This window comes from Clytia hemisphaerica, unplaced genomic scaffold, assembly GCF_902728285.1.
Source record: "Clytia hemisphaerica strain Z4C2 unplaced genomic scaffold, Clytia hemisphaerica genome assembly, whole genome shotgun sequence".
Taxonomy (NCBI): Eukaryota; Metazoa; Cnidaria; class Hydrozoa; order Leptothecata; family Clytiidae; genus Clytia; species Clytia hemisphaerica.
In genome coordinates, this window is record NW_027104077.1 from 141,899 (window position 1) to 159,771 (window position 17,873).

The window sequence follows — 17,873 nt, forward strand, 5'->3', positions numbered from 1 at the left end:
GATTTCAGTTACACGAAGATGAGACGAGTTTACCCAATGATGTCCTAAAGCCCGAAGGGCTGGATGGAGTGCTTGAAGCTCTTCCAAGCAAAAAAAAAAGTGAATATCGGAAAAAATATTTCATCTATTGTTTCCTAAAAGCTTTTGATTGGTCAACTGCTGAAATTGTATTATAATGTCACGTGACTTAGATAGGATTTCCTATCTAACTTCTACACACTTTTCAGCACAAGCACGACATTTCGCCCTTCGGGCTTTAGGACATCATTGAGTTTACCCCGAATTTAAAATTACTACTGTTAGGGGGGGGCAGTTTGTAAGATTGTGTGACTCTTTAGTCAAAAGTACTTGTTATACATTTCGGGAAACCTGAGCGGTAAGAAAATCAAAATACAATCTGTGGAATCTGTCTAAAGTGGACATGGTATAAAGCAGACACCTCTTTAAGACGGACACTTTTCTTTGGAACGGAATGTTTTTAGGTCAAACTCTCATAATAGATCATCTACAAGACGGACACTTATAAAACGGACACTTTTTCCCGCATCAGCAAATGACATTTTCCCCACAAAAATCTCTTTGTAAAGCGAAGATATGATATTGAAGTCATTTCTGGTTTCAATTTTTAATTTGTGCAATTTTCAACTTATTCACGTACAGTTTCTAACGCTCTTTCAATGTTCTCGTGTGGGCACATCAATGCCCTTACCAACACCAACAAGCTTGATATTTTCAAAGTTCATTCCCCTGCCAAAATTCAATATTAACACATGAAAAATGGCTACTAAATGGAAACCAATCATTTTCAAACCCTTGCATTTTCTCCAACTTTAATTGGACTAATTATTCTTTTAATTATCATTTCTAATTCTATAATAAATGGTTCCGCTCGGGTTTGAACCGAGGACCTTCTGCGTGCAAAGCAGACGTGATAACCACTACACTACGAAACCTGAACACAATAAGACGTCGTATATTTGGAACATCACCAGCTTTATTTTTGGAAAAATATTGAACTGAGACTTTTGAGACCTTTTCCCTAGAAAACGGACACCTCTATAAGGCGGGCACTTTTTTGGCACCAATGGTGTCCGCTTTAAACAGATTCCACTGTAACATAGGTGTCATTTTATCCGGACACTTTGGTGTGGTTTTTGGACAAATATATGACAGCCTCTCTCGGCAGTTGCTCATAACGAATGACATCTTCTCAGGGTTTGACTTCATCCATTCTCCAGGGTTTGATTCCTTAATCCATCTATGGATACTATGGGAGTATTCTTAGATATTTCAAAAACATTCCGTCCAGCTTGACTTGAGGATTTAATTTATTAACTCAAATATGGGGGGAGTGACTGGCCCTCTAGATTCCCTTTTAAGTAATTTTCCTAGTCTCTGCACCCCAAAAAAATGGACAAGACAGCTGTTCTTAGATGAAAAACACTGCCTTCTTTAGGGGTTATTATTCTGATTTAGGTAGGGAAATCACCTATACTCTGTGCATTGGTTCCTTCTTAATATGATTGGTTTTGCTTTCAGGTAGCTTTCGTTTGAATTTAGTTAGCACTTTCAGACATAACAAGTGGTTTGACTAAAGAATCACACGACCTCAAAAATTGGAAAAACCCTCTCCTCTATGGGACAAAAACGAAAGCCCAATAAAAACCTACATTGAAAATTAACATCTATCTTGCTGCTATTAGTTCTCTCACTGCTGACTCCAGGAACTTCATAACACTAGAGAAATGATAAGTGAATACACTCTGAAATTATCTTACGAAACCTTCCTTTAACGATCCTTTAAATCTGAAAAGTACACTTCTAATTTTATAAAAATTTGCTTATAAACACTATAAAAATCTTTTGTCGCTCGATTTTCCCTAAACATACTTTAAGGGAAGGCACTTTAATTAATTCTACGAAATATTCGGAAAACCTTAGTCGAAAAATTTTATTCTCGCTAAAAATTACTTTTCCTAAAAATCTTTCTTTAGAGTCAAGCTTTCATGTACCGGAGATAACTTTTCCGTGAGACTTTTTTGAAAACTTTTGTCAGCCCTGGATTCAAAAGAAGTCTTTTTCTAGCAAAACGAAAGGACTTTCAGAAAATCAACAGGAGATTTAGGTAATTTAAGATATTTTGTGGCAGGGGGTATACTTTCCATAGGATAATGTTTTCTCCGAAACAATATCTTTTCTCAGGTTTCTGAATAAAGATCTGGCTGCTTTTAGACATCTTTATAATACAAACTGAAAGGCTCGATTATGGGTGTCTAGATAAGAAACAGAAATTATTTTCTCTCAAGCTATTTCCAACTCAAAAAATGCTAAGAAGTCATGTTCCATGTTTCAGAGGTATGAGAAGAGTTATCTCCTAAATCGTACTTTAGGAGTATTTGTTGAATTAAATACTGCTTCAGACAAAATGAATTTTATTTCTCAAAGGCAACAATAATAAAACTTTTCAAATTTTTCTTTTCACTCATTAATATCTTTACAACGAGCACAAAATAGATACCGTCAACTGCTCCAACTTGGGAATATCTTACGCAACATGGGGCGGCCATTCCACCACCATTTCACCGAACCTCCAAAGTCATTTAATTTGATTTTAATGAACCGCGTCTTAAAAAATACACGATTTCTCTATTGCACCGAGTAGGCTTTTAAATCGAAATATGAAAAAAAATCCGTAGTGGAACACGCGTGAATGTGAGCGTTTGACGTCACTCGCGCGGCAAGTTACACACTCGCTATTTGTTAATCTAATCTGGCAGTAGGCGGTTAGGCGGCGGGCGTTCTTTAATTCTCCATTCGGTGTCCGGTCATTTTAAATGAAAACAAAAGTTAAAAAGGGCGCGTTATCAGTGAAAGTTATAGCAGTGAATTGTTATCAGATAGAATAATATCTCACTTTAGCTACTTCATCATCTATTCAGATTTCCTTTGATAAAAGTGATTATTGGTCGTAAAAACAGTTTCTCAAAATCTGATGCGTGGATAGAAATCTCTTTATAAGGGTATGTTTGCACAGTATTTTTTTCTCAGTTACGAAATTTCTAGTTTTGGAAAACGATTGATATTTACAAATCTATTTTAGCCTACAATCTGGAATTTTAGGAGCTGAAATTTAGTGATTCCATCGATTTTAAAAACTCCTAAAATTAAAAAATCAATTTTAGTCGATACGGAAAGAATAACTAATTTAGGTGAAAACTTGACACCCGAATTTCTTTTCTTAGATGTGCGTTTTCAAATAGATTTCAACACTGGTGAATCTATAAAATGAGCTGATTTCAAATATGTAATTCTTATTTGCATTGAGGGGGCCGAAGTGCCCGAAATTTCCAGTTGAAAATAATCAAATTATGTACATAATTTTTGAGAATTCAAAAGAATCCAATCAAGCATGAGAAAATATGCAATTAAAATACGATAAGAACAAAGAAATGACAATATCATTGCACATGTGCAATTGAATTCTCACCCCTTACAGACACGCTTCATTTTGAGGAAAAAAGCACGAATTCATTCTATCTGATAATAATTCTATGGTTATAGTGACATGTAATGACAGAAAGTATGATTGATAAACTTGGTGGAGTTATCAAAACAAATTCGTTGTCAAAGAGATGTAACAGTAAGTGAGAATACAGGCCAAATATGAACAAGTCCCACGTTGCGCACACTCGTCCCAAGTTGGAGCAGTTGACGGTATCCAATTCAAATTTTATCAAAGATTACAGCCTTTTTTGTTTCCACTGAAAATTATTTTAGAATGGACTGTTTTTTTGAAACGTCTATATTTTTCATGAAAGGATACCTTAAAGGAAGAAATTTTGGCGGAAAGAAAATTTGGCAGATTTGGCAGATTTGGCCAGAATCCGCCAAATTAAATTCCCACCAAATTAAACTTTTTGAAAACATGATCTCTTTTAAGGTGTTTCTGCATTTTTTTTGCTGTTTTTACGCCATTTTAAGGATAAATCTTTCAGCAAACGCCAAATTCAATTCCCGCCAAATTTAGTTTTTTCGTCCATCGGCCAAATTAAATCCCCTCTAAAAAACTTTTTCGGCCACCCGCCAAATAAAATTCCCGCCAAAATTTCTTCCTTTAAGGTATCTTCTGTGTTAGGAACAAGAAGACTTTACGCAATTAACAACACAACTGAATGCAACTACCTTAAGTGGATAAATTTTCGCGTGGACTTTTCATCAAGTCAAGAATCTAAAAATTTTGGACAAAATTTCGCGAACCAGGCTTTTTTTCACCCGATTTCTTTCATTTTCCTATGGATTTTGGCCAATTTTTGGTGTTAAATATTTCGCTTGGACAAAATTTCGCGAAAACAGCTAAAAATCGCGAAAATCGCGAAAATTAATCCACACAAAATTTAGTCCACACAAAATTTAATCCACTTAAGGCAACATCAAGTTCATCGCAAGAAAATGAGCTGACAGTAAAAGTAAATCGTAGTGAGGTAAATTTATAACTTTTGTATGCGAATCTGTATATATTTATTCGTTCCTTATGGAAACTTATACGATACTTACCTAGACCATACCAACGAAGTCCCTTCCCGTCGTTTTTTGTACTATTTTTTCGGTTTTTCTTTTTTCTCGAAACAATATCTCCTGTTTTAGGAACAAAAGGACTTTACACAATCATCAACAATATTCAACACAATCAATCAATCTTTTTTGTCTCAGCTGCAAATCATTTTGGAACAGACTTTAATACAAAAAACGTTAGGGAAGGCTTTGTTGGTATTAATCTAGGCAAGTATCGCATAAGTTTCCACAAGGAACGAATAAATATATACAGATTCTGACAGATTCGCAAACAAAAGTTATAAATTTACCTCACTGCAGTTAGGCTTTTCTGTAATTTCATTTCTTGTGTTGAATTGTGTTGACTATTCACGTTGAATTTTGTTGATGATTATGTGAAGTCTTTTTGTTTCTAAAACAATACTGTTTCGTGAAAAATAGAGAAAATTTCGAAAAAATAGTACAAAAAACGTTGAGGAGGGACTTTGTTGGTATTGATCTAGGCCAGTATCATATAATTTTTCGGACCGAACGAATCAATATTTATACAGACTTGCAAATAAAGGTTATAATTTTACCTCAATAGCTTTTTCTGTCGGTTCATCATCTTGTGATCCAAAGTCCTTTTGTTCCTACATATAAAGGAGATATCGCATCGTAAAATATAGAGAAAATTTCGACAAAATAGTACAAAAAACGTTGAGGAGGGACTTTGTTGGTATTGATCTAGGCCAGTATCGTATAATTTTTCGGAACGAACGAATCAATATTTATACACTCTTGCAAATAAAAGTTATAATTTTACCTCAATAGCTTTTTCTGTCGGTTCATCATCTTGTGATCCAAAGTCCTTTTGTTCCTACATATAAATGAGATATCGCATCGTAAAAAATAGAGAAAATTTCCACAAAATAGTACAAAAAACGTTTAGGAGGGACTTTGTTGGTATTGATCTAGGCCAGTATCGTATAATCTTTCGGAACGAACGAATCAATATTTATACAGACTTGCAAATAAAAGTTATAATTTTACCTCCATAGCTTTTTCTGTCGGTTCATCATCTTGTGATCCAAAGTCCTTTTGTTCCTACATATAAAGGAGATATCGCATCGTAAAAAATAGAGAAAATTTCGACAAAATAGTACAAAAAACGTTAAAAAGGAGGGACTTTGTTGGTATTGATCTAGGCCAGTATCGTATAATTTTTCGGAACGAACGAATCAATATTTATACAGACTTGCAAAAAAGTAATAATTTTACCTCAATAGCTTTTTCTGTCGGTTCATCATCTTGTGATCCAAAGTCCTTTTGTTCCTACATATAAAGGAGATATCGCATCGTAAAAAATAGAGAAAATTTCGACAAAATAGTACAAAAAACGTTAAGGAGGGACTTTGTTGGTATTGATCTAGGCCAATATCGTATAATTTTTCGGAACGAACGAATCAATATATACAGACTTGCAAATAAAAGTTATAATTTTACCTCACTAGCTTTCTCTGTCAGTTCATCTTGTTCATCTTTTTGTTCCTACATAAAAAGGAGAAATCGTATCGTAAAAAATAGAGAAAATCTCGACAAAATAGTACAAAAAACGTTAGTGAGGGACTTTGTTGGTATTGATCTAGGCCAATATCGTATGATTTTTCGGAACGAACGATTCAATATATTCAGACTCGCAAATAAAAGTTATAGCTTTACCTCACTAGCTTTCTCTGTCGGTTCATCTTGTTCATCTTTTTTTTCCTACATAAAAAGGAGAAATCGTATCGTAAAAAATAGAGAACATTACAACAATTGTTCTAGGCCAGAATCGTATGAGTTGCCATATGAGGAACAAATCCAAAACATTAAACATCAGAGTATTTACGGGATAGGTATCACGAGACTTGAAATTGGACAAAAAAGGAAATATCTAACAATCAACATACTCTCACAGTAAACCAGTCTACCAAAAAGCTTAAAATCACAAATGGCTTTAATGTTTTAGAAAACTATCCCTATAACAAATCAAATCTGAGGGAATGCGTGCAGCCTAAATACTTTCATATAATATATGATACCAGACTTACAGTTACATCATCTAGTATTTCTGTAATACCATTTCTTGTTATTGCATCGATTGAAAAACACACCTAAAGATAGAAATTTAAAGGCTCGTGAACACGTACAAACACTGTAGCTCTGGGATTACCTCAAAAGTGACCCAAAAATAATAATAATATCTAGTCGAAATTATAAAAGTTATAATTTTACCTCACTAGCTTTTTCTGTCGGTTCATCATCTTGTGATCCAAAATCATTTTGTTCCTACATATAAAGAAGATATCGTATCGTAAAAAATAGAGAACATTTCGAAAATATAGTACAAAAAACGTTAGGGAGGGAGAACTTTGTTGGTATTAATCTAGGTCAGAATCGTATGAGTATGCCATGATTAACAAATCAAAAACATTAAACAGCACAGTATTTACGGGATAGGCATCACGAGACTTGAATTTGGAAAATTGCGTACAATAAGAATCAATCTTGATTTTTTTTTTATAAGAGATTAATAATTACCGAGTCATTAAAACACTAAGCAAAAGAAGAATAACAATAATTTAGGAATGAATTTCTGAAGATTGACTTCTGAAAATTTAAGAGTCATGAGACTGACTGAAATTAAATTAGTTGAATTAAAGTATATGTCACGTGATAAGAACTTGGTATCATTGAAAAGATATCGATGAGCCCTTATATTTTTGACTTATAGTTTAAAAATACTTATAATTTTAAAAATTGAAAAAGTAGAGGTATAACCGTTTATCGATAAGTTTTTTCATGAGCTTTTTGGCAAAGATTTTGTTTATGAAAGGTTTCAAAGTGTTATGTGATAATCCCAAATACTTACTGTTGGTACGATGATTGGCTTCCAGAAGGATTCCTAAAAAAAAAAAGCGATGATATAAATTAATAAGAGTTCGATATTTATTCAGTAATTAGTGTTTAGCTAATGATAGCAACGTCGTACTTAAAAAGTTATGGGATTGATTAAACTATCAGTTCTAGTTCCATTTTGTATATCTTTATACCGAGGCATTTATCAATTTTTTGACTTTTCAGGGGGCGTTTAAAAGAAGGGAGCGTTTAAAAGAAGGGAGCGTTTATTCAAAGCGTTTACACTATACAGTAATAGTGCTAGGGAATGAGAGAGCAATATTTTTTGGTGAATTTTGTTTCAGCTAGCTTAAAATCATTGCACGTGTTTATTGTCATGGATTTCTTAAAGTTAAAATTTTCGATTTTTTTCTTAAGGATACGTTTTTTTACTGTACCAAAATGAGAATTCGAGGTATCCCCTTTTAAGTTGATGTAACAGACTCTGTATGGAAGATACTCTAGAGAGTTAGAGATAGTCTGAAAGGAGTAAGAAAGATCTATTCACTCCTCTTTATACACCATAGCGAGATCTGGAATTCTCTACGGCTACGGCTAAAAACAAGTTCGATATTTGAAGTACATTATTTTGACTTTACTTGTACGGTATTCTGTTGTTTGTGACCCAAAAACCTTCAAGATATTTCCCTTGATTATTGTGATCATTACATAGCTCCAGGCATGATTTTGGTTACTCCAGACCATACTTCCTAATAGTCTAGAGTTCCAGATAAAAGATAAAACTAGGAGTAAAATATGATCAAAAAATCTAAATGATTGAGTCAAGTAATTAGTTACACTAAAACACATATGATTTCAGGATTTCAGGTGATTTTGATCATTTGTTCTCAAATTATTCCACTTTTTCTATATTATATTATTTGAAGCTTCAAAAACATGCATTTTGGTATAGTAAAGAAACGTGCCCTTAACCCCCAAACCTTACTAACCATGGCAAAAAAGTTCTCCAAGGTTATTAAAGATACGAAAATTTTTACCAGACCACCCCCATACGTTTATTAGACACCTGAGAGTATAAAATTATCCATATTCTGAGAATTGCATCTTCTAAAAGAAGAGTGCATCTAGAGATGCGCAAGACCTCAGAATAGATAGTGCTGTAAAAGATGATCAATGGTATGTTGCTATCTTTGTGACGGATTCTAACTGTGAAAAAAAGGAAACGCGTCCCTCTTATCAGACAATTTGTATCGAAGGATGTTATTTTCAATGCTTATATCCAGATCTAAAAATATTACATGAATTCCGTGATGTTCTACTTTAAATTGCAACTAATTTGGATAAATATTGTCATAACAAGATAAGAATTCGTCTTTATCATTAATGACACACACATCATCAAAAAACCTATCCACAGAGTGCAAATTGTATACAATTCAATACACATTAAATAATACCGTTTTTAGTCGTCTTACCGATTTTCGCCAAGGCATCCCATCCTCAGATACTCCGTAATCATATCTAAAAAAGGGTTGAAATAAAATAAAATCAATTTATCGAAATGAGTTTCTCTTCCAATGATCATTTTTGCAGAAGAAAAATTATTGGACGATTTGGATGCCCAGAAAGTAGACTGTTTGATCAAACCTCAGCCTGCACACTATGACTTAACTTTTTTAAAGGAGATGCGTATTGTCTTGTTTGCCTTTGGCCGAAAAAAACAAATTTTGTATTTTTTTTTTACTATGCATTCATTTCTATTTCATATAAGTAGATTTTTGTGTGTTTAATGGGGCGAAATAATAGCTATATGTGAACATTCGTTTTGCCCAAAAAAGGGGAACCCATGGTAAAAAATAGTTTAGACGATACGCATCTCTTATAATAAAACTTATTTCAGGGATGCGAGCAGCCTATAAACTCTCAATATATAATTGGAACAGATTTTCGGAGTCTATAAGAAGTATGTTTGCTCAAAAGTGAATACCAAAGAACAAAAGACGTTCAACGCGATTGACCAATGAGAAGCCACAGCCTCTATCTAGCCCTTTGAGCTTACAGATTTGTGGTAAATCATATCAGAAAAAAATTGGATAACCTAGTAAACAACGCTGAAACATTTCCATATAATAACTCTGAATACCTCAATTCAGTTCCAGCTGGTAAATCTTTCTTTGCAAACAATGCAAGGTAGACTTGATTTCTTAAAACTTCACGTTTCATTACGCTATTAGCATAGTCTTCTGGTGAGTCATTAACATATCTGAAAGGAGAAAAGGAAAGTTAATCTAATTTTCTCTTAAAACTCTTGAAACTAGCACGATGACAATAATAATCCAGGAATGCCTGAAACCCACCTTTAACAAAGCTTTGTGAATGTTTTTGAGCTTCCTTTCTCATCCCCTTTTGAGCCCTATACGTCGACAAATTATTTGATCTCGAGTGTGGAAAATTGACCGTAAGGACCCTTGGTGGAAAAAAAATTGGTCTGATGTTTATTTAATTAATTTTTGAAAATAATCAAAACAATAAGTTTTTACCAACAAAGCTGAGTATCACCAGTAGCGTCAATACTGAAACAATGAGAAATTATGAGCATTAAAAAAAAAGAATTCAACCTAAAGAAGCACTACTTTATTTGTAGCATTTTTGAAAAATCCTGTTGTTCCATAAGGATATAATGACCTACGCACATAGCTCTTAAACATAATGTTTTTTTATATAACTTGCCATTAAAAGAAATGTGTAAAGTCTGTTATAAACGTCTTTAACATAACTCTCCCCGAGTTAGCTAGAAAAATCCGCTTAGCCTTTTTGAGCGGTGTCCAGTGGTATTAAAGTCATCATTATTTATCATTGCCTTCTTCGACCTTGCGTTGTCACAGAGCGAGGAAAGTAAAGCAATGCTTCGAATTCAAATTATATCATACTTTCCTTATAAAAAATCAGAATCTATTTACGTAATTAAATATTATATTTTCATCAAGCCTACTACTTAAACTGGTTTATATGCAAAACATTGAATTTTACTCCTTATTAAAGGACAAAATTGCAAAAAAGTCGAGGGACAAAACGCAAGGCGCATTTGTCCTAATCAAGTAGCTCAGGGGTTTTAGGTTTTATTGGCAAAAAGGATGCTTCTTATTAATAAAAAAAACTTTAAGATGGCGTTTGGGACCAGCATGTGCTACTTACCAAAACCTTTTTTTAATGCCAAGAATGTCGGTGAACATATAACAGCCAATCCCTTTTTTGGCGTATGATTTTTCCCGATCGGTAGCTTCTTTTTTAGATATTCTTTCACCTTTAAATCAATAATGTTATTTTTGTATATGTAAACTTAATAGTCAAGGAACAATTCAATGTGTCTCAAAAAGCAGAACAGGAACTTCCGAAGGCCAATCCACAACTCATTATGTATATCGTTGATTATTTAAAAAAATAACTCATTAAATTGCCTTAAATATGTCGTCGAATTGCGGCCAAAGTCAATTTTTGCTAATTTCTCTGTGCACAATTTATTTGATTGGAATATACTTTATAGCCAGCTAGATCAACTCTTTTCTGATGTCTTTTTTGCAATTTAATTTGATTTTCGGTGAATAGTCATTCTCCGATGTGTAAAAAAAAATTCGAAAATATTCAGTAGTTTACTTTTATTTCAAAGTTTAACAAAATGCTCACGATTACCCGCCGTTCGCTATTTGTCGACAAGACTCTTTCTTTTAAAAACCAAAAGGAGACAAAAAATCAGGGATATTTAGAAAATTATCCAAATTCCATAAAAGTTTTGGGAATTTTCATATATACGTCATCGGAATTTTTCATGCAAGCCCTTAAGTTATCTTTCCATCGAGCAGCATTATTTTTGAATTTTTTTAAAAATCGGTCGACACAAATAAGCATGATATGGTGAATTTTCCTATTTCCCACAATATAATGAATTGAATTACCTGCATATTCTAGTAGAAAGTCTCCCGATTTGAAAAATCTTTTTGTTACCACACCATAACCTGAAAATAAAGCAAGGGGCGTTTTAGTTTTACACAAGCCTAATGTGTGGTAATTTTCAATCTAACGTTCTTATTGTCGTTTTCAAATCATAGAATTGAAGGGCTAATCAGGTTTAGATTTTTGGTCAGAGCATTAGCCTTTCATGGTTTTTTGGCCAAAATATATTCAAAAGCAGAATCAATTGCTTTTAAAACCTCTAATGTGTTTTCACAGTTTTTACGCTTTCAAAAATGAAAAACTTCATAATCAAATATCTCATGCACATTCTCAGGACCTTAAACATATTTCTTTGCGAAAAATCAAAAAGCATCTGATTTATCCCTTTAGGAATACTTTTGTTTATTAAAAAATTTGACCTGTGACTTAAAGGTGAAGAGAAAAATATAATTTATCTTGTACGCGAGTTATTAAGAAGAGTTATTAAGGAAAATATCATTAACCTTTTCAATTCTGAGGAGGGCCAGGTCCTTATGAATGACGTTCTTTTTCAAAATGCTAGCCTAAAATATTTTTATAAACTGGTCCTCTTATAAAAAAACTTGTTATAGTGCAGAAGTGGATGGGCGCTGGTCACCAAATTGTCTCAAAGAAAATAGAAAAAACTGGAATTTTTTGTCTTTATTTAGAACCTGATTTTTCCCCATGATTTATTCACATTGGCTTAAAATTCCAGAAGGGGCAACTGTTTCCTCTGGTGGTTGAAAAGTGGAGCTTTCTAGAAGTAAGGGCGCACAGAAAATTTGATTTTAAGTTTATCCTAGGTTCACAAGCAGATAAGTCAGTCAAGGGATAAGCAGGAAAATTCTGTTGTAAATCATTCCATTGGACAATGGTACTATAGGTGATAGATTATGTACCATACATAAAAGTTCTGAAAGAGGGCCGAAAAGAACTAATTTCATTAATAATTAACATTATAGTTATGTTTTTGACCCCAGATTTGGCAAGCATAATTAAGATGCGAAAAAAATAGAGCATAAAAAATCTGAAGTAGTGTAGATAAAGGAACAAAATGTCTGAGTTTAGAAATTATTCCATTGGCACTACTTAATTTAGAGCATAGATTGTTTGTGTTTATTCTCCAATTTAAAAATTAATCAAGAGTTACTCCAAGGTATTTGACTGATTCGCTTAAGTTTAGGGGAATATTATTAATCGAAAGCTGAAGATTATGTTTGATTTGTTTGTGTACATTCCTGAAAAGTAAAATTTATTTTTAGGTACATCCAAAGAGATTTTGTTTGCACAAAGCCAAATAAAAAGATTTTGGAGATCTGCATTGATACTTTCTTCAATGTTGATAAGAGATTTATCTGTAGTAGATTATGTCATCTGCAAAAAGGGGAGGTTAGGAAAATGTTCAATTGCATTACATAGATCATTAATGTAAATTAAAAATAAAAGAGGGCCCAGAACCTTGAGGAACACTTATTAAGATTTTACTTGCGTTTGAACTTGCACCTGATTATGAAACATGTTGAATTCTATTGGAATTTTGATTGAAACCAATTATTAGGAATACCTCTGATACCATAGAGTTATAATTTCTTTAGTATGATTTTGTGGTCAACTGTGTCAAAAGCTTTTTTCAGATCAATGAAAACACCACAGGAGAACTTGTTATCATCTAGTGACCTACGAATCTCTTCAGTAAGAGAGATTAGAGCAAGATTTGTAGAATGATTTTTTCGAAAGCCAAATTGTATTTCTGAGAGAATACCATGGAAATCTAGGAAAGACATTAATCTCGAGAAAACTATTTTATCAATGATGTTCGATGATAGTGAAATTGGACGGTAGTTATCAACATCCTGATTAGATCCCTTATTTTTGAAAACTGGGATTACTTTAATAGTTTTAAGGGAGTTTGGAAAAATTCTTTCTAAAAAATTTTTTCTAAAATAGTTGCAAGGGAGTTTGGAACCGTGTCAAAAATTTTACCAGGAATACTGAAATGACCTGAGCTTTTACTGTGATTTTTAGGGATTTGAAAAATGAGTTGCCTGATGTTGGTCTTTTTATGTATTCTTTAAAATTTCCAATGTTTGGTATCTCAGCTTGAATTTTAGTTTCTATGGTAGTGAAAAATTTATTAAATTCATTAGAAACTTCAGTAGACTCAGAAATGATTTCGTCTTTTTTAGAAGAGTTTTGTAAAACAATATTAAAGACTGTTTTTTTTTATTTTTATAGATGACTTCATTTATATTGCTTCCCAGGTTTTTTGAGGGTTTGAAGAATTTAGGTTGAAATAATTTTTGAAATAATTATTTGTGCTTGCTTTCAGTAAATTGATGATTGAGTTTCTATAAAATTTGTATTTTTGATGTAGGTTAGCTTCATTGATTGGATCTTTAGCATTGATGGATTTTTTCAAAAGTTTATCTCTGACTGTCCTTGAGGCAGATATACCATTTTTGACCCATGTTTTTAATTTTTCTTTTTTCTTAAGGTAATCTGAACTTTTTAAATTGAAAATTAATAGTAAAAATAATTTGTTAATTATAGTAAAAGCATCCTGGGGGACTGTAACAAACTGAGATTGTGTCTCATTATTTAAGAAGCAAAAAAACCTGTGTTTCGTACAGTTTCAGGAGGAAGCCGTATGAAACACTAAGATTGAGCTATAGAATAAAGCACAGTTAGAGTTTAACTTTTTTTTCTAAAATGAGGTCATAATGAAGGGTGCCTGACATAAGTTTCAGCTTTTTCCTATCAACCATTTTTGAAATGTTAACAATGTTACATACAGTAAATATGCCGGACAAGTTCAATTTCATACAAAAAATAAGACTAGGAAAGCGAAATAAAACTCTTCCAAAAAACAAAACAAAAAAATGTTTGAGTATTCTAAAAATAGACTTTTTTTAAAGAGGATGGTCTGTTGAATAATTAAGTAGTCCAGCAGAAAGATTATGTAATGAAATACCTTAAAGCAGATGATCAGCCGCACGCTAAGTTTTTCCTTTACGGCTGTTACATACAAGTGTCCGTGCGGCAAGCTAGAAAGTACACATGTGTGGCTGATCATCTGCTTTAAGGTATTTCATTACATGATCTTTCTGGTGGACTACTTAATTATTCAAGAGACTGTCCTCTTCAAAAAACCTATGGTAAAAACATTAATTTTACCTATTTAGGTTTTAGGATATGCATAAAATAAGATGTGGTGTTTCGTACGGTCCAAAAATCTTGGCCGCGGGCATATCGTAGGTAAATTCTGCAAAGACCAAGCAATTGGTAAAAACTCATTAGAAGTATTTAATAACAGGCACCAAAAATTATTACTTATGCAAGTTTGCCCCAAAGCCTAGTTACTACAGAAAAATTTTTATGAACTTGAAACTATTTCATGAGCCAAGAATTTAAGAAGCCATGTTACGTATAGTTTCAAGACAATTTGGTCCAGACCCAATCAATCGAACTTGTCGAACCAATCGAACTTGTCGAACCAATCGAACTATCGAACTAATCGAATTCCATTGAACGATTAAAAAATTTGAGTAAAAAAATTAATCGAAGCTAAACGAACACTCACAATCTTTGAAGAAATAGTTTGATTAGTTCGGTCAGTAAAAAGTTCGATTGGTTCTACAATATCCGCCAATCCTTACCTCTTTGCCCACTTAAAAAACATTTTATTGCAGCTGGCAAGTTGCCATTTTGACAGTTTCCGGACTTATGGATTATTGTGCCCGGATAATCGTCCATCCGGAATAAAATCTGTATCCCCTCTGTTCTGCTCTGTTGCGATTTGGCCCACGCGTGTTGGAATACTTACGCCTAAACAAAAACCGTCTCTGGGTGTTAAATGAAAGATACAGAAAAGTGTGTAAATCTGTTATTGGAGGTAATTTCCCGATTTACATTCCAAATGTGGCAGGTGGTCTTGAAAAAAGCAGAGCGGTACGATATGAACTTGTTGAAAGAAATTTGGTTATCAAACTGATCCAACTGTCACCCATATCGGACTTGATCGAACACTCACAATTTTTGAAAAAATCTTAAGTTTAATTTTTTACTTGAACTCTAATTGTTCGATTGAGTTTGATTAGTTCAAATTGTTTGATTGGGTTCGACAAGTTCGATTGATCGGGTCTGGTTTGGTGAAAGGCACCCGGATAAGATTCCCTTAAAAAAATTCAATCCCTCATATACCAGGCGTAAATCGATATAATCAATAATCAGGAGTAATTGATAAATAATCGATAAGTAATTGATAGCTTGGAAATAATCGATTGCTGGTCAATACTCAAGATTTTTTAAAAGTCTGATTACCTATCGATTCTATCGGATAATTGATATCTAATCCATTGATTACTTATCGATTATTGCCGATTATCGATTATATCGATTAACTACTCCTGCCCTGGTATATATACCAAACTAAAAAATGGGAAATGGTTGTGAATACACCATTTAGTAGTGTCGACTGCGCACGCGTCCAACCACTCTTTCCCGTAAAAAAACGGTAGGTAAAATTCTGGTTCTTGTACACACCTCCTACATCCTAGCAGAGAAATGGTAGGTAAATAAAGTAAAGAACTCCTTATAATCATAACTTCTTTTCCTCTTGATGAATTTTTGTTGAATTTTCAGGAGAGATCCATAAAATTATCATTGATATCAATGTTTAATTATCTAAACCATTCTCGTCAAATAGAAGAAAAAAATTGACAATGTTTATATATTCCTTTAACCTTCCACAGTATACTAAAGTGCACATTTTTACCTACTGTTTTTACAGTGGAACACGGTGGAGATAACTAGACTCCTTAACAGTGTATATATTGCATAAATTTACTATAAAGCACAAAAATATGCAAAAAAAACTTTTCCTGATCAGACTAAAAGAATTCATGCCCATTGAGCAAAATTTCCAAACCCCTTTTTTCAGTTTATAAGAGAACGTCATTCCCATTTTAGGTGGCGGGGAGGGTAAAAAAGTGTATAATAACACTGCTGCACTGAGGTAAGAAGTGACCTTTTGAACCAGAGAAATAAAACATGAAAATGTACAAACCTATTTCACTTGATATCTTTAATAATTCAAATCCTGGCTGATCCAGTCCAGACCCACAAAATTCATCAGGTCGAATAACTTTAGGAGAAGGTTCTTTACTTCTTGTTGACCTCATTTTATTTGATTATCAACCAAGCTAAACATGGTTTCTTCCCATTAACCAGGAACAAAATTTTGTAAGTAGCAACATGGTTCAACACTGTGGTACAAGTCAAGTCTCCAGCAAGCTGAATCCCCTCCCGTCTGCATAATAATGTTTGTTTATGATAGTCTCGCCCATCCAAATTGCCTCGATAAAAACTTTCATAATCGGGAGCATTTTTTCTGAAACGGGAGCATATTTCAAAAACGGGAGCATATTTTTTCAATTTCGGGACCAAGCTCCCGAAATTAAAAATATGCAATTTTCGAATCAGGAGCATAATTTTAATTTTCGGGAGCAGATTTCAAAAATGGGACCATGTTCCCGAAATTAAAATTTTTTTATCAAATTAGGGAGCAAATTATTATTTTCGGGAGCGCATGTTTTTAAATTCGGGAGATGGTTCTGGCTCTCTCTCTCTCTCTCTCTCTCTCTCTCTCTCTTGATAATTTAAATAAAAACAGCTGGTTTATATGACTATCCTATAATTTATAAAATTATATTTTATAATATAGTGATTTAAAAACACGGGATGTCCACGTTGCCATGTGGTGGGAAGACCGGTTATAAAGAGCGGGGCCTATCAGATGTTCGAAAACGGTTTTGCCTGCCCCCAAGGGCTAAGTGAAGACCCCACATGTAGTTGCCATGATCACCTCTGTTGAATTTCCCAGCAAGTATGACGAACTGAAATCCTTACAAAAGATTTTACATCAAGAAAATCTGCACCCCAAGATTTGTGTCCTAATCGTGGCAATATTCTACTTTTCCTTACTGACAACATTTTTTTTAATGTTTTACAGATAATGATTTCTCAACAAAAATTAATAAATGTATCGATCAATAAATTTACAAATAACGACACTGGCTTCAATTTGATTTATCGACAGAGTGTTAACTGTGAAGATTCCATTAAAGATGTCATTGTTTGGGACCCCCAAATATTAAAACCATCACTGTTCCTGATATGTCCAAAATGTACGAAGCCATTGCATGGAACAAGATGGCTAGATGGGATGAAAGACTACGAGGGCCCTAGAATGCTTTATGGATTAAATAAAGATGCTTTGTTGGCTTCACGGGTTTTCCTATGCGAAAATAAACATCAGATTCTTTCCCATGACCAAGCAATTTTGGATCAAATTGATATTGAACAGCCATTCCTGCTATTCCACAAGTGTGGGATCACAAAGGAACTTTACGATTTCATCTTGACCCACTGCAACGTTGGCATGAGCTCATCTGAAATTCAAGTTCTGTGGC

General features: G+C 33.4%; 2 protein-coding genes and 1 non-coding gene across 4 annotated transcripts in view; all 3 read right to left on the minus strand.

The window, feature by feature from the left end:
• LOC136812644 (uncharacterized) overlaps window positions 1-5,417 on the minus strand; it is a 21,161-nt gene extending 15,744 nt beyond the window's left edge. The window contains exons 1-3 of one of the 2 annotated variants that reach the window (XM_067069172.1): window positions 5,357-5,417; window positions 5,130-5,183; window positions 1,671-1,737 (exon numbers count right to left, since the gene is read on the minus strand). The gene's annotated coding sequence lies outside the window, so the exon portion shown is untranslated. The remainder of the gene's footprint in view (window positions 1-1,670; window positions 1,738-5,129; window positions 5,184-5,356) is intronic. The other variant, XM_067069171.1, reaches the window with a different exon arrangement.
• Window positions 881-953, minus strand: Trnaa-ugc (transfer RNA alanine (anticodon UGC)). Its single transcript has one exon. It is a non-coding gene; the product is annotated as a tRNA-Ala (tRNA).
• On the minus strand, window positions 1,557-16,666 carry LOC136812635 (17S U2 SnRNP complex component HTATSF1-like). The gene is made up of 16 exons (XM_067069164.1): window positions 16,469-16,666; window positions 11,385-11,444; window positions 10,627-10,735; window positions 9,972-10,004; window positions 9,575-9,694; window positions 8,907-8,952; window positions 7,445-7,477; window positions 6,808-6,861; window positions 6,624-6,686; window positions 6,253-6,297; window positions 6,037-6,081; window positions 5,812-5,865; window positions 5,584-5,637; window positions 5,357-5,410; window positions 5,130-5,183; window positions 1,557-1,634 (listed from the first exon to the last, which is right to left on the minus strand). The coding sequence occupies exons 5-16, from the start codon at window positions 9,652-9,654 to the stop codon at window positions 1,557-1,559; spliced, it is 660 nt and encodes a 219-aa protein (XP_066925265.1). The 5' UTR covers window positions 9,655-9,694; window positions 9,972-10,004; window positions 10,627-10,735; window positions 11,385-11,444; window positions 16,469-16,666.
• Between the last annotated feature and the right edge of the window lie 1,207 nt (window positions 16,667-17,873).

Coding starts and splice junctions, on each gene's coding strand:
- LOC136812635 (XM_067069164.1), bottom strand. CDS start 9,654: ATGAAACGTGAAGTTTTAAGAAATCAAGTCTACCTTGCATTGTTTGCA. Junction 5,638..5,811: donor CGACAGAAAAAGCTATTGAG/GTAAAATTATTA, acceptor CTTTATATGTAG/GAACAAAAGGACTTTGGATC. Junction 1,635..5,129: donor CGACAGAAAAAGCTATTGAG/GTAAAATTATAA, acceptor TTTGTCCCATAG/AGGAGAGGGTTTTTCCAATT.